The sequence below is a fragment of the Danio aesculapii genome, chromosome 5, assembly GCF_903798145.1.
Source record: "Danio aesculapii chromosome 5, fDanAes4.1, whole genome shotgun sequence".
Lineage (NCBI taxonomy): Eukaryota > Metazoa > Chordata > Actinopteri > Cypriniformes > Danionidae > Danio > Danio aesculapii.
The window spans coordinates 4274932-4291027 of NC_079439.1; the positions used below are offsets into that span (position 1 = coordinate 4274932).

The following is a 16096-nucleotide window of genomic DNA, read 5'->3' on the forward strand; positions in this document are numbered from 1 at the left end:
CCCTTTATTAATTAGGGGTCGCCACAGCAGAATGAACCGCCAACTTATCCAGCATATGTTTTACTCAGAGGATGCCCTACCGGCTGCAACCCATCACTGGGAAACATCCATACACACTTGGACATTCACTACGGACAATTTTAGCTTACCCAATTCACCTGTACCGCATGTCTTTGGACTTGTGGGGGAAACCCAGAGGAAACCCACGCGATCACAGGGAGAACATGCAAACTCCACACAGAAATGCCAACTGACCCAGCCGAGGCTTGAACCAGCGACCTTCTTGCTGTGAGGTGACAGTGTCAGTGCCACCCACATGCAGTGCATGTTACATAATTTACAATATCATCATCAAGTCTGTTTTATTTCAGCTGTGTTAATGCATAAATAAACTAATCAGCAACAACCAATAAAAACTATGCATGTCATATTTCCAACACCTTGATTTCTGACTAACTGCATGCAATTTTCCTCTCACTTTAAAGACACAGCAAATGTTCCAACTGAGCAACAAGAAACATAAAAAGCTGTGTGCAACACACCTGAAATTAGGGCTGAACGATATTGGAAAAAAATGACATTGGGATATTTTGTTTTTCTGCGATATAGATGCAGTTTAAATATAATTGCACAAAAGATAACCAGAGAAGAATTCACACATCAGCATAAAACTTAAAAAACTATTTGCAAGCAGATGAGCACAATAGAACAACGATAAAAATGTATGGTTTTCAATGGAGCCTAACACTGAAGAACAGAAATTCAATATTAATCAAATGTAAAATAACAGAGTGCTGTCTTTAATGTATAAATAAATACAATTTGTAAAACTTTAGAATTTCTTGGGCTTAAATGTGATTGATATCTCAGTCACAGGTCTTAAAAATCATAATGAAAATCATTCACTTAATTAAAAAGCCCATATTATACATGAAATAGGGTCATATTTAGGTTGTAAGGGTCTCCAACAACAGTCTAATATGCATGCAAGGTCAAAAAACACTTTGATGGTCTTATAATCTGCATTTAGTTTTACCTAATTATCCCAGCGACTCCCATATGAATCGTTCAGTGATTCATTTGTTCCCAAACCCCTCCTCAGCGCGAAGCTAATCTGCGCTGATTGGACCGATGACAGCCTGCTGCGATTGGTTGACGACACTGACAGGCTTCAGTGCGAGACAGAGTGAAATGCTCAGCTGCTAATCTACAATATAAAAGTAGTCACAGTGCATACACGCTTCATAGTGGATTTTGGCTGCCAGTGGGTGAATGTAAACACAGACGATGGACTAGAAAATGCAGACGACTAACTATTTTATTGAGCAAAAAGTCCAAGAACTGGCGAGGAGATCTCCTAGCCCATCACAGTCTAACTGCTCTTTTCACACACACACACACGCACACACTCACACACACACACACACAGGGCCGGCGCGTCCATAGCGGCGTCGGCGACACCTCCCTCGCCACCCGCGTCCTCTGTCTGTGTGTGTCTCTGTGTGTGTGTGTGTGTGTGTGTGTGTTTGTGTGTGACTTTTTTTTCTGTTAGTGGGTGGGGCCGCAGGTTTCAAATCTACCGGGTTTGCGCGCCTAACTACTTGTGTTTCGTAGCCGCGTCATCACGAAACACCTAATGACTCGTTATCAAGACGACTCGTTTGAAGCACTATGAGTCGACTCTTTTATAGATGAATCAATAGTTTTAAACACTGTACACTTACAGATTTAAGCCTTAGCTGGACATTTCACTTCACATAGAGCTGTGTTACACACTATATGGAAGGGCATTTTCAAAAAGCCATAATATGGGCTCTTTAAGGTTAAACTTTGCGATGACTCCACAAACCACTTCCTGAACAGTGATTCCTGGTTATTATAATCCTAACTCGACATTGCAGATCATTGCGATGTGACTTCGCACATTGCGATATCGATGCTGAAACAATATACTGTGCAGCCCTTGTCCTGACATTTTATCCTACCCATCAGATTATGTCACCAACACTATATTTGAATGGTTCTGAGGTTGGGGTTAGGGATTAGGGCGATATTACAGCTTCATATCACACTACTCAACATTAAAATTTACACTGGTAGCATAATCCAATGGCTAGCATATTCACTTTTTGAATGGGAGGTAGGACAATCTGACAAGGTAGGAAAAATCGACAGAACACCCTACCTGAAATTCATGAAAACTTTATGAATAACAAATATAAACTGAACTGTGTAATTGCACTGCCGTCTGCTCAAGGTTGCGAATGGTGAAGCCATATGTTGTGATGACAGACAGAGCATGTTGAGATGGGTCAGTACATGCTGAACACAAGCTAATAATAAACACTGTCTGCTGGATCCTAATCCAATAACATACACAGGTAAACTTCAACATGTACGACCTGGGGTCCGTTCTTCGTACGTGGATAACCCAATTAGCTGGATTTGGTTATTGATGATTTGAAACGGATCATTTCGTTCTTTAAAACTCATGCGAGAGTTGTTGTCATAGCAACAGTTCTGGTAGCTCAAACCTGCTAGGGAGCAGGTTTATTTCATGTAAACAGGATTAGATCGGGTCAGTTCAAGCAAAGGTAATACTGAAAGTGTGTACCAAAGGCTGATATTTCCTTTCAGTAGTGATCTATAGATTATATACACTTGGGAAAATAGTAAAATAGTTTTTTTTTTTTTGAGTTTATATATATATACACATTTATAATTCATAAAAATTAATAATATTTACTATTACATATATACATATAAGTGGCGACGCAGTGGCGCAGTAGGTAGCACTGTCGCCTCACAGTAAGAAGGTTGCTGGTTCGAGCCTCGGCTGGGTCAGTTGGTGTTTCTGTGTGGAGTTTGCATGTTCTCCCTGCGTTTGCGTGGGTTTCCTCCGGGTGCTCTGGTTTCCCCCACAGTCCAAAGACATGTGGTACAGGTGAATTGGGTAGGCTAAATTGTCCGTAGTGTATGAGTGTGATTGAGTGTGTGTGGATGTTTCCCAGAGATGCGTTGCGGCTGGAAGGGCATCCGTTGCGTAAAACAAATGCTGGATAAGCTGGCGGTTCATTCCACTGTGGCGACCCCAGATTAATAAAGGGACTAAACCGACAAGAAAATGAATGAATCAATACATTTAAGTTTAAAAATGTATATAAATAAAACTTAGTAAATAAAAGTACAAAAACGGGGTGGTTCTCCCCAAGGGAATCAAAGAGAACATTTATTAATATGGATTCTTTTAGATACAAATCCGCACTATTTAAAGGTTCCAGCTTTAGTACAGTTTCTGTAAGATAATAGACAACATGCGCAATATTCGACTGTTTTTTGTTTGTTTGTTTTAAAGGAATAATAATTTATGCAGTCATGCACATGTTGTGACAGCTAATATGTCGGTGATTTGATGCTTTACAAAAGTTGCAGACGCCTTTACCAATATCAAAATGCTTTTTTGATGCAAAATTAATTTAAATTCCTTACGCCGATTAAGAAACTAAAATAGGTCTAGGCTATAGTAAAGAAAATCTAAAGTGTAAAACTAAATAAATTGCTAAATACTGTTGACACGTGGAAGTATAAAGCCTGCAGCCCACAACAAATGTGAAAAGTTATTGCATATCATATTTAACAAACCGTTTACTACTAATTTTATATAATTTAGCTCACATGGATCATTGAATATTAATCAGATGATGTCATTATGTTGCTGTGCAGTCAGCCAATCGTTGCATTGCTGATCATGATATCGAGGATCGATAGATCTGTGTTTCACAACACACACAGCGATCTCAAATGAGTTCATCCAAACATTTTAATCTGATTCACAAACTTGTTTGAAGAACCAAATTAGCCAGAGATCAGTTATCACGATTAACAGATCCAGGATCTGTCAAATCTTCTTCTGTTCAAACTGACCGCAGGAGGGATTAGTCTGTGATGATTTCTAGTGACACTGACAATTGTGAAGGACTCAAATGATGACATCTTAGGACTGAAATATTATCTTAATATTGTTAAATTGTCCTTCTATTATAAATTGTAACTGCTACATAACATATTCTTTCTGTCTGCTTGAATACGAGTCTTCGCTGAGGCCAGCTTCCAGCATCCGCCACTGAGACTGCAGCTCTGCACAAGACGTTTGGCCAGCGGAGAAATTAAAATGGCCGTGCCCAACTGAGCCTGGTTTCTCTCAAGGTTTTTTTTTCTTCACTTCCGCCATTAGTGAGTTTTTTTCACTCTCCGCTGTCGCCACTGGCTTGCATGGTTCAGGATCTGTAGAGCTGCGCATCGTTGGATTTGCTCTTCAGTGTTTGGACTCTCAGTAGTGATTATTAAACCACACTGAACTGAGCTAAACTGAACTGAACTTAAACACTACAAACTGAACTACACTGTTCCTATTTACTATGATCTTCTATGTGAAGCTGCTTTGACACAATCTACATTGTATAAGCGCTATACAAATAAAGCTGAATTGAATTGAATACATAATATTATAACAATAACAAACATGCAATGTCTTATAGCTGTACACTATGAATACTACCTTGATGCACTCATTTATAGTTGATGACAGAATATTTAGATAACTAAATTTCTAGATCTAAAATTGTCTAAAAGTGTTTTTACTTCTTATTATACTCAATAATTTGATTGGTATCGATAATAATTGTTTTTTAAGCGTGTATAAGCATGTTACTGCATATCGTACTGTGTATTATTGTGAATGTGACATAAAATTTTTAATATTTTCATGTTTTCTGACAAATTAATGACAATTAAATATAAAAAACACACAGAAACAAGCATTTTCTGTAAAACTAATCAGATTTTGAACCAATAAATATTAATAATCTTATTTTTTAAACATCTTAAAAACAAAAAATGGTAAGACACACTTTGGTTAGTGCACATGGATGACAGGTTCGATGGCAGAAACACCTACAGCAAGTCAATAACCTATTCCCATATAACTTAACATGATACCATTTTAATTGCCAGGAACTTTTCATGTTGCAAAAACACTGCAATCAAGGCATAAATCATAACAACTCCAAAAAAAAAAAAATAGATGAAAAATGTATCTGGGCCAAGGGCTCCAGGCATGTGTAACACTGCATTGCACACCTAACCAAATACCTGAGGGTGGATATCACTTGATTTATTAAACAAAAAAAACTAATATACCAAGAAACAAAGTGTTGTAACCTTTTTTTTTTACTTCAGGACAGGCTGCAGCTTCATTTTGGAATGACGCCATACAACTTTGCCATGCCAAGAAGGTGCGCCTGGCATGTGTCTTCAAGTGGCTGTTTTGCACATGCTCAGATTAGGTTGACCTGCATAATAATCCGAGTATGTTCAGATTAACTGCACCGCTGCTTAATCCGCCAATGACAACACGAGCCACGTCAATGAACATGTAAATGAGGCAACACCGGAAAAACAAGCCAGTATAATCATAATTAATAACATTATGGTAATTTGTTTCAGCTCAGTAGAAAATTAGTCAACATGAAAAAACTGTTTAACATGACATTATTCAAGCACGTTGCTTTCTTCAAAAACTAAACGTTTGTTATTAAAATTGATGTATATTAGTATAATAGTCGACAGTATAACATTATAATAGTAATAACTATTTAATAATATATACTATTATAATAGTAATAACAGTATAACATTATTATAGTAATAACTATTTAATAATATATACTATTATAATAGTAATAACAGTATAACATTTTTATACTGTTATTACTATTATAATAGTATATATTATCAAATAGTTATTACTATAATAATGTTATACTGTTATTACTATTATAATAGTATATATTATTAAATAGTTATTACTATAATAATGTTATACTGTTATTACTATTATAATAGTATATATTATCAAATAGTTATTACTATAATAATGTTATACTGTTATTACTATTATAATAGTATATATTATCAAATAGTTATTACTATAAAAATGTTATACTGTTATTACTATTATAATAGTATATATTATCAAATAGTTATTACTATAAAAATGTTATACTGTTATTACTATTATAATAGTATATATTATTAAATAGTTATTACTATAAAAATGTTATACTGTTATTACTATTATAATAGTATATATTATTAAATAGTTATTACTATAAAAATGTTATACTGTTATTACTATTATAATAGTATATATTATTAAATAGTTATACTATTATAATAGTAATAACAGTATAACATTATTATTAGTTATTTGTTTTAGCTCAGCAGAAAATTAGTCACATATATCTGCTTAACGTGACATTAATCAAGCTTCTTTTAAAAATTAAATGTTTATTATTTAAATAGTTGTTAAAACATTTCTAATTATAATTCTGGGTTTCCTCCTTAAATTGAGTATTTCTTATCATAAAGGCACAAATAAAAAATGAATAATAACGTTTTTGACCACGTTTTTGACCACGTACAGTGTAAATACTGAGAGTTTCCATGAAGAGATGTACAAATATACAAATATTATGATACGTAAACATGTAAACAATTCAATTCCACTGTATTTTTACAATCTATGTTTGTAGCGGTTTGCTTTCAGATAAACATTATTAATGTTTAGTTTGTACCTTTACAAATTAAGTGGTTAATAAAACGTCGATGGTGTAAAACGTATTAGATGAGCAGTGATTAAGAAAGCTGTACCTTTTCCTGCGGTCGGTTTGGTTTTCCAGATTTCTCCAAACTGAGCGTCCCGTCAGAGCTGCTAACGGTGGAAACTTCTTTATTCCTGAATAAAAGCTTCTGTTTGACATTCGCCATGACTGTGAGCTTAAAGAAAGCGCGTTTCGCGGTGTTTACCGTGTTATGACTCTGCCATTGATAATTTATGAGTTATTTTTTGTTTCTTTCAGCCATGAAAAATTCCTGAGTGAAGGACAAAACTCTCAACCGCGCGCGAGCCCGCGCCACACTCACACCGGCGGGCACTGACACGCGCAGTAGCGTCACGTATTTTAGACGCAATGACGTACGCATTAAAGCCACGCCTAATACGGAAAAGCAACATCACAATCCTCTCAACGTGCGACGAAATTTTTCCATAAATCAAGAATTACCAGGATCTAATGAATGAGCTGTTTATTTTAAAATGTAATATTTAAACACGTAAACAGTAATGATATGTGGGATATATTTCCGTGATTAATAAGCCAACGCTAAACCGGTTTATCTAGACAGGCCACTGCTGCAATGTTGGTCTCTGTAGTGTAGCCTAACTAAACCTGATTGATCTAGTTTATCACCTTACTTTTTTGAGGTAGGTCGCATCTCCTAATATCAATTTTACTGCTGTCTCTGTGTTTTTATGTTTATTTTTATTACAACTACTACTGCAGTCTGATGACATAATTTTGAATAGTTTAAAATGGATGATTAAAACCATGAGGTGGCATAATTACAAGATTTGCTACTAAATTTTATTACCAATAGTGTCGACTAATCGTTTTGACATTATCAGCCAATAGCTACATATGACTATGAGAAGAATAACTTTAAAAAATAAATGCAAGTGTAATGGTGCAGGGGTTTTCAATGGTGTAAATACATAAAATTACACTGAAACAAAAATAAATACAAATTAGATTGAGATGAAAAAAACACATTTGAGTTGAGTTTTATTAAGTAGATGAATAAATATGGTAAAGCTGCATGTGTGGTATGACCAAAATTACATCTCACAGGATGAGAGAGTTTATTTCATGGTCTTTCATGATAGTTTTTATAAATAAACTTATTACAGAAAATGTAAAAAAGGGCTTTATATAATAAATAAGCTTGAATATTTAAAAAAAAAAAAATAACTTTAATATTTTGTGTTTTATTTTTAACCTTATAAATATACAGTAAATTAAATATGACTTTAGATCATAGGTCTAAACTCAATTCCTGGAGAGCAGCAGCTCTGCAGTTTTACTCCAACCCTAATTAAACACAGCTGATCCAACTGAAGCTACGGTCACACTGGGCTTTGTGTGTGCGAAATTCTGTCGTACGGCGCTGCGAAAAGGGGCGGGATTAGACAAGAAGATTAGACATTTAAAAAAGCGAGCGATCGCTCCATGTTTTACATTTCTGTCCAGAGAGGTCGTGTTTTGATCCTCGATTGGTCTCACGCAGTCAAGTGATGCGATTTCGCAGGTCAGAGTTCACCAAGCTTGAACTTTGCACTGCAGCAACATGCGAAACTTGACGCATGACCTTGCGTTTCCGGACTGACGCATTCGTGTGCGTATGAATGGAAGTCTATGGGAGGAAAAGCCCAGTGTGTCGCAGCTTAATCAAGGTGTTCAAGACTACGAGATCAGCCGTGTTTGATTAGGGTTGGAGCAAAATTGTGCAGAGCTGTAGCCCTTCAGGAATTGAGTTTGAGACTAATCGTTCTGACATTATCAGCCAATAGCTACATATGACTATGAGAAGAATAACTTTAAAAAATGAATGCAAGTGTAATGGTGCAGGGGTTTTTAATGGTGTAAATGCATAAGATTACACTGAAAAAAAAATAAATACAAATTAGATTGAGATGAAAAAAACACATTTGAGTTGAGTTTTATTAAGTAGATGAATAAATATGGTAAAGCTGCATGTGTGGTATGACCAAAATTACATCTCACAGGATGAGAGAGTTTATTTCACGGTCTTTCATGATAGTTTTTATTATGAAACTTATTACAGAAAATGTAAAAAAGGGCTTTATATGATAAATAAGCTTGAATATTTCAAAAAAAGTAAATAACTTTAATATTTTGTGTTTTATTTTTAACCTTATAAATATACAGTAAATGAAATATGACTTTAGATCATAGGTCTAAACTCAATTCCTGGAGAGCAGCAGCTCTGCAGTTTTACTCCAACCCTAATTAAACACAGCTGATCCAACTGAAGCCACGGTCAAGCTACGGTCACACTGGGCTTTGTGTGTGCGAAATTCTGTCGTGCGATTTTGCAGGTCAGGGTTCACCAAGCTTGAACTTTGCACTGCAGTGACATGCGAAACTTGACGCATGACCTTGCGTTTCCGGACTGACGCATTCGTGTGCGTATGAATGGAAGTCTATGGGAGGAAAAGCCCAGTGTGTCGCAGCTTAATCAAGGTGTTCAAGACTACTAGATCAGCCGTGTTTGATTAGGGTTGGAGCAAAATTGTGCAGAGCTGTGGCCCTTCAGAAATTGAGTTTGAGACTAAAGCTGCGGTCACACTTGACTTTTCTTCCCATAGACTTCCATTCATACGCACACGAATGCTTCAGACCGGAAACGCAGGGTCATGCGTCAAGTTTCGCATGTTGCTGCGATGCAAAGTTCAAGCTTGGTGAACTCTGACCTGCGAAATCGCATCACTTGACTGCGTGAGACCAATCGAGGATCAAAACACGACCTCTCTGGACAGAAATTTAAAACATGGAGCAATCGCTCGCTTTTTTTAATGTCTAACCATCTTGTTTAATCCCGCCCCTTTTCGCAGCGCCGCACGACAGAATTTCGCACACACAAAGCCCAGTGTGACTGTAGCTTTATGCTTTAGATCAGGGGTGTCCAAACTCGGTCCTGGAGAGCTGGTGTCCTGCAAAGTTTAGTTTCAACTCTAATCAGACACACCTGGGCTAGCTAATCAAGCTCCTATGCTGAGGTCACACTAGAGTTTGTGCGTGTGAAATTCTGTCGTACGGCACTGCGAAAAGGGGCGGGATTAAACAAGATGATTAGACATTTTTAAAAAAAGTGAGCGATTGCTCCATGTTTTAAATTTCTGTACAGAGAGGTCATGTTTTTATCTTTGATTGCTCTCACGCAATCATTTGATGCAATTTCGCAGGTCAAAGTTCACCAAGCTTAAACTTTGCTCCACAGCTAACAGTGAAACTTGTCGCACTAGCTTGCGTTTCCGGTCTGACGCATTCTTGTGCATATAAATGGAAGTCTATGGGGAGAAAAGTCCAGTGTGACCGCAGCTTCACAAGGCTGTCTAGAAACATCCTTGCAGGTGTGTTGAGGCAAGTTGGAGCTAAAATCTGCAGGACACCGGCCCTCCAGGACTGAGTTTGGACACCCCTGCTCTAGATGAACAACAGATTCCACTGTTTTATGTGGACAGACATTATTATTATTATTATTATAAACATTTCTCAAGGAGCATCTTCCTGTCAAGTGGCAGGAAAATAAAACTTAAATATAAAAAAATATAAATATGTAAACACTTTAAGAAAATATCAAACAGTTTTTATCCTTCAGAAATATAAACAATTACAAATCTTGTATAAATATTGAAACTAAGTGATCCCTTCTAGTTAAAAATATAAAGCAATTGGCCAGTCTTCAATGGAGCATCTTTCACAGCATCATGCTCAGGCCACGCCTACTTATTTACAATTCGCTGTATACACGAAATAAACAAATATGTTACGACACACATTTCATTTTGCAAGTAATGATATAGAAATATCGTCTATACTATAAATATACTATTCAGTCCTGAAATATAGTAAAATAACGAATGGGAACTAAATAATACTTTATTATTATTTAATAAAATAATCAGGGTTCATACGAACATGGAAAATCTGGAAAAGTCATGTAATTTCGACATGCCATTTTCCAGGCCTGAAAAAGTTTTGTATAAGTCATGGAAACTAGTTTAATAAATATGTTTACTTGAATTATAGCTGCACGATATTGTAAAAATCTGACATTACCATATTTAGTATTTCTGTGATGTATATTGCCATGTGAATACAATTTCACCAGATGATTTAACAGGTTTATTTGGATTGATCGGGGGGATTTTGTAAGGGAGTGAATCTCGAATAATATATAACAAATAAATGACAAGCATAGATAAATAAAATATAGCAAAGACAAAAGTGAATGATAGTGTTCAGGTATTCACTATTCTGGTACAGATATTGAATAATCAACGCTGCATAGTCTTCATTGTATATTAATAAATCTTTATTAAAGTTTTTATTAATAAAGTTAGCTTTTTAAATAAAACTTCATTATTAAAAAATGACTTGTGGCTGGATGTTTTACACTCTGAAATATTGAAATGTTCACACTGTCACAGGCCTTAAAGGGACAGGTCACTCAGATTAAAATGTGCTCACTATTTACTCACGCTTCACTTGTTTCAGTAGTATAAAAGTTATTAAATGATCTTCTTTTGTGTTCAATTTAAAAACAGAATGTTTGAAACAAGTGAAGGGTGTAATGAAAATGGGAAGTAGTTTTTGGGTGATCTCTTAAGAAATGCATGCAGATGATAAACTTTTACTCTGTGATTAAACTATAATCCCAATTTAACATTGCTTATCCAGCGATGCGACTATTGCGGGTGCACACATTGCAGTATCGATGCTGAAACGGTATATTGTGCAGCCCTAACTTTAATATAGCGTAGTTGTCTATACTTTTTCTGTCCTTGGCTAAAAACATGCTCTAGTGCTGTGTAAACATTATCAAAATCATTCATTTTCTTTTCGTCTTATTCCCTTTATTAATCTGGGGTCGCCACAGTGGAATGAACCGCCAACTTATCCAGCATATGTTTTACACAGCGGATGCCCTTCCAGCTGCAACCCATCACTGGGAAACACATACACACTTATTCACACACACTCATACACTACGGACAATTTATCCTACCCAAATCACCTGTACCGCATGTCTTTGGACTGTGGGGGAAACCGGAGCACCCGGAGGAAACCCACGCGAACGCAGGGAGAACATGCGTCGCCCATAATCAAAATCAATTTTACATAAATATAACAATGTAACAAATGTAAACAAAATAGATTGTTGCGTGTTTTATGATATGCTGTGATAAACCCGAATGTGGATTGTTTTTCTTATTTACCATGTATACATAGACATTAGATTATTAATAGGTCATGAAAATTTACTTGAAAAGTCTTGGAAAAGTCATGGAATTTAGTAGTAAAAATGTTTATGAACCCTGAATAATACTGTATACTATTATTTGTGTGTGTGTATACAGCTGAAGTCAGAATTATTAGCTTTCCGGTATATTTTTCACCAATTTCTGTTTAATGGAAAGAAGATTTTTTCAACGCATTTCTAAACATAATAGTTTTAATAAATAAGTTTTAAAGTAATAATTTAATATCAAAATAAGGTTTTTTTATCTTTGCCATAATGACAGTAAATAATAGTTTACTAGATGTTTTTCAAGACACTAGTATTCATCTTAAAGTGACATTTAAAGGCTTAACTAGGGTAATTAGGTTAAAGTTATGGTAATTAGGCAAGTCATTGTATAACTGTGGTTTGTTCTGTGGACATTTATTATCTTTTCGGCTTAGTCCCTTCATTAATCTGGGGTCGCCACAGCAGAATGAACCGCCAACTTATCCAGCATATGTTTTACGCAGTGGATGCCCTTCTAGCCACAACCCATCACTGGGAAACCCATACACACTTATTCGCACACATCCATACACTACAGACAATTTAGATTACCCAATTCACCTGTACCGCATGTCTTTGGACTATGGGGGAAACCGGAGCACCCGGAGGAAACAGGGAGAACATGCAAACTCCACACAGAAACACCAACTGACCCAGCTGAGGCTCGAACCAGGGACCTTCTTGCTGTGAGGCAACAGCACTACCTACTGCGCCACTGCGTTGCCTTTTCTGTGGACAATTGGAAAAAATATCCTTAAAGGGGCTAATAATATTGACCTTAAAATGGATTTTTTTAAAAAAGCTTTTATTCTAGCTGAAGTAAAAACAAATAAGACTTTCTCCAGAAGAAAAAATATTATAGGAAATACTGTGAAAAATTCCTTGCTCTGCTAAACATCATTTGGGAAATATTTAAAAAAGAAAAATTCACAGGAGAGCTAATAATTCTGACTTCAACTGTACAACCACTATTAAAATTGTATTGATTTTCAGTTTGTTTCTATTTGCAGATAATGGCATCGCCCGAAGGAAAGATTGCATTTGTCAGCAATCTCAATGGAACGACTCTGACGGAGGTTTCTCTCGGATCCTTCCTAGCTCCGGTGTGTTTTCTCAGCCGTGGACTCTTCCTCATAGTCTTTCACCTGGGAAAAGGGGTCCTACCTTTCTCCTGGGGAGCCCATCTAACGTTGGACTTCACTACAATAATAATGCCCATGGTCCTGTCATGTACCGCACTAAGCGACATCCTTCATTTCATCATCATGGGCATAGCCATAGTCGATTTCACAGTCTTATATCTTGTATACAAGAACAAAAAGAACCCAAGTTCCCTCAAAAACACGATTGAGAAGTTCGTCCAGAGCGGAGCAGAATCCAACATGGTCCCATTTGTGACCATATTTCGAGTTCTGGTCAATGTGAAAACCGCAATAAGCATCTTAGCTGTTGATTTCAGCGTCTTTCCAAGACGTTATGCGAAAACGGAGACGTATGGAACCGGCGTGATGGATTTCGGTGTGGGAGCGTATGTAATGGCCAATGCATTAGTGTGTCCTGAAGCAAGAGGAAAGAACATTCAAGGATCGAAGCTCAGCCATGTGTTGAAACAAGCCATTTCTGTGTGGCCTTTGGTTTTGTTAGGGTTTGTGAGACTAGCGAGCGTCAAATCTTCTGGATATCATGAACATGTTACAGAATATGGGGTCCACTGGAACTTCTTTTTCACTTTAGCCATCGTCAGAGTCGTAGCATCTGCACTTCTGGCTCTATTTCCAGTGAGCTGCTCAGGATTTCTTGCTCTTCTCATCTGCGGAACGTATCAAGTTATGTTGGAGACGACGGATCTGAAGTCATTTCTCATTCATAATACTGAACGCTCAGGATTTGTGCTGGCAAACAGAGAAGGGATATTTTCGGTTGTAGGTTATATAGCTATCTATATGGCTGGCGTTCATGTTGGATGTTACCTCATGCAGAGCAGAAATTTGGTTAAAGATTGGATCAGAGTGATCCGTAACCTTTTGTTAACCAGCTTTGGGTTGTTTTTGGTTCTATATGTGTGTCAGAGAAACATCGAGCCAGTGTCTCGCAGAATGGCCAACCTTCCTTTCTGTATCTGGACCGTAGCACAGGCTCTGTTCTTTCTATCTTGCATTAGCATTGCTGATTTAGTGCTGCTGTTCGCTAAAGTCGTGTCTAATTTTTCACTTGTGCCTACGTCCTGGTGTCCGAATCAGAATAAAAAGTCCGATGAGAAAACGAGACGAGATATGGATGGGTTATGCCTCATACAGGCTGTTAATAGGAATCAGTTGTTGTATTTTCTCCTCGCAAACATCTTGACGGGTTTGACCAATGTGCTTGTGGACACTATGAACAGCAGTGATGTTTTAGCCGTGAGCGTTTTGCTCGGGTATATGTTCATGAACAGCTTGGTCATATTCGTTTTGCATGTTAATAAAATAACCATCAAGTTCTGGTAACACCTTTTCATTTAAATGTATGGCTTGATTATATTTTTCTGAATGACTAATGATGGTTGCATTATACTTGCTGTGTGTAAATTCTGTGCAAAGCGTAAATAAAATGTACTGTGTTATTTGTAAGTATACTGTGCTATTTGTATCATTTATACTATGTGATGTTTACTTGAGTAGTGGTGAATAATTAAGAATTAGTGGATTATGAAAGCTATGAGGTGGCACAGTGGGTAGCATAATCGCCTCACAGCAAGAAGGTCGCTGGTTTGAGCTTCGGCTGGGTCAGTTGGCATTTCTGTGTGGAGTTTGCATGTTCTCCCCGTGTTCGCGCGGGTTTCCTCTGGGGCATGTGGTACAGGTGAATTGAATTAGCTAAATTGTCCATAGTGAGTGAGTGTGTGAATGAGTGTGTGTGGATGTTTCCCAGTGATGGGTTGCAGCTGGAACGGCATCCGCTGCGTAAAACATGTGCTGGATAAGTTGGCGGTTCATTCCACTGTGGCGACCCCTGATTAATAAAGGGACTAAGCCGAATAGAAAATGAATGAATTAATTAATTAAATTACAGAGACTGAAATAACAATCAATTTACATTCACAATCTTCCCATCCACATTAATAATAATAACATTTATACTGACTTATATAATTAAATAAATACAACAGTGATCATATAAATGATAAATAAAGAAAAATAAGCAGCAGGAGAGATGAAGTATTAGTATATACTAATAAAGTATATAAATATCTTGCTTTCTGACTTTTCATCTCTCTTAATGACCTAAAATATATCACAAATTCTTCTTTAAACGCTATTAATCTTGGGGGAATAAAAAATACACATTTATAAATATAACATTGTAATAATATCAGCAAATTATTTATTAAATAGCTTTTTATTCTTAAATATTAAGCCAAACTGGGCGACACGGTGCCTCAGTGTCACCTAACAGCAAGAAGGTTGCTGGTTCAAATTTTTTCTTATAATTTTTTTTTTTTATTAGCAATGCTTGAACAATAACAGAAAGGCTTTAATACTTTTAATGTCATGGTGGTGCAGTGAGTTTGCGTGTTCTTTCCGTGTTTGTGTGGGTTTCCTCCGGGTGCTGTGGTTTCCCCCACAAGTCCAAAGACATGCGCTGTAGGAGAACTGATGAACTAAAATGGCCATAGAGTATGAGTGTGTTGGGGTGTTTGCAGCTGGAAGGGCATTCACTGCGTAAAACATATATATATATATATATATATATATATATATATATATATATATATATATATATATATATATATATACAACAATAGTTGGCGGTTCATTCCGCTGTGGCGACCACAGATTAATAAAAGGACTAAGCCGAAGGAAAATGAATGAATTTATTTATTTATTCATTCATTCATTTTCAGCTCAGTCCCTTTATTAATCTGGGGTCGCCACAGCGGAAAATGAATGAATGAATATTAAACCAAATTTAATAATCTCTATCAAAACATAAAGTAGGCTAGAAACATGCGTTTTGAACAAACAACTTATGGTTTCTTTAAATTAATTATATTTTAAAACAGATGAAAGTATATATTCACATTTTATTTCAATTTTAGTAACAGTCTAAAGACATATAATCTAAA

At 36.3% G+C, this 16096-nt stretch overlaps 2 protein-coding genes across 2 annotated transcripts in view; one reads left to right on the forward strand and one right to left on the reverse strand.

Moving 5' to 3' along the window:
- The window catches only part of LOC130228797 (unconventional myosin-XIX), a 56168-nt gene extending 49186 nt beyond the window's left edge, over positions 1 to 6982 (reverse strand). Inside the window, exon 1 of the mRNA XM_056457241.1 lies at positions 6712 to 6982. Within this exon, the coding sequence (XP_056313216.1) occupies positions 6712 to 6828 (117 nt within the window). The 5' untranslated portion in view covers positions 6829 to 6982. The remainder of the gene's footprint in view (positions 1 to 6711) is intronic.
- A 77-nt stretch (positions 6983 to 7059) lies between these two features.
- pigw (phosphatidylinositol glycan anchor biosynthesis, class W) lies at positions 7060 to 14493 on the forward strand. Its single transcript, XM_056457243.1, has 2 exons — positions 7060 to 7324; positions 13002 to 14493. The coding sequence occupies exon 2, from the start codon at positions 13005 to 13007 to the stop codon at positions 14475 to 14477; it is 1473 nt and encodes a 490-aa protein (XP_056313218.1). The 5' UTR covers positions 7060 to 7324; positions 13002 to 13004; the 3' UTR covers positions 14478 to 14493.
- The last annotated feature ends 1603 nt before the right edge of the window (positions 14494 to 16096 follow it).

Excerpts from the sequence above, each read along its gene's own strand:
- pigw (XM_056457243.1), top strand. The coding sequence starts at position 13,005 with ATGGCATCGCCCGAAGGAAAGATTGCATTTGTCAGCAATCTCAATGGA.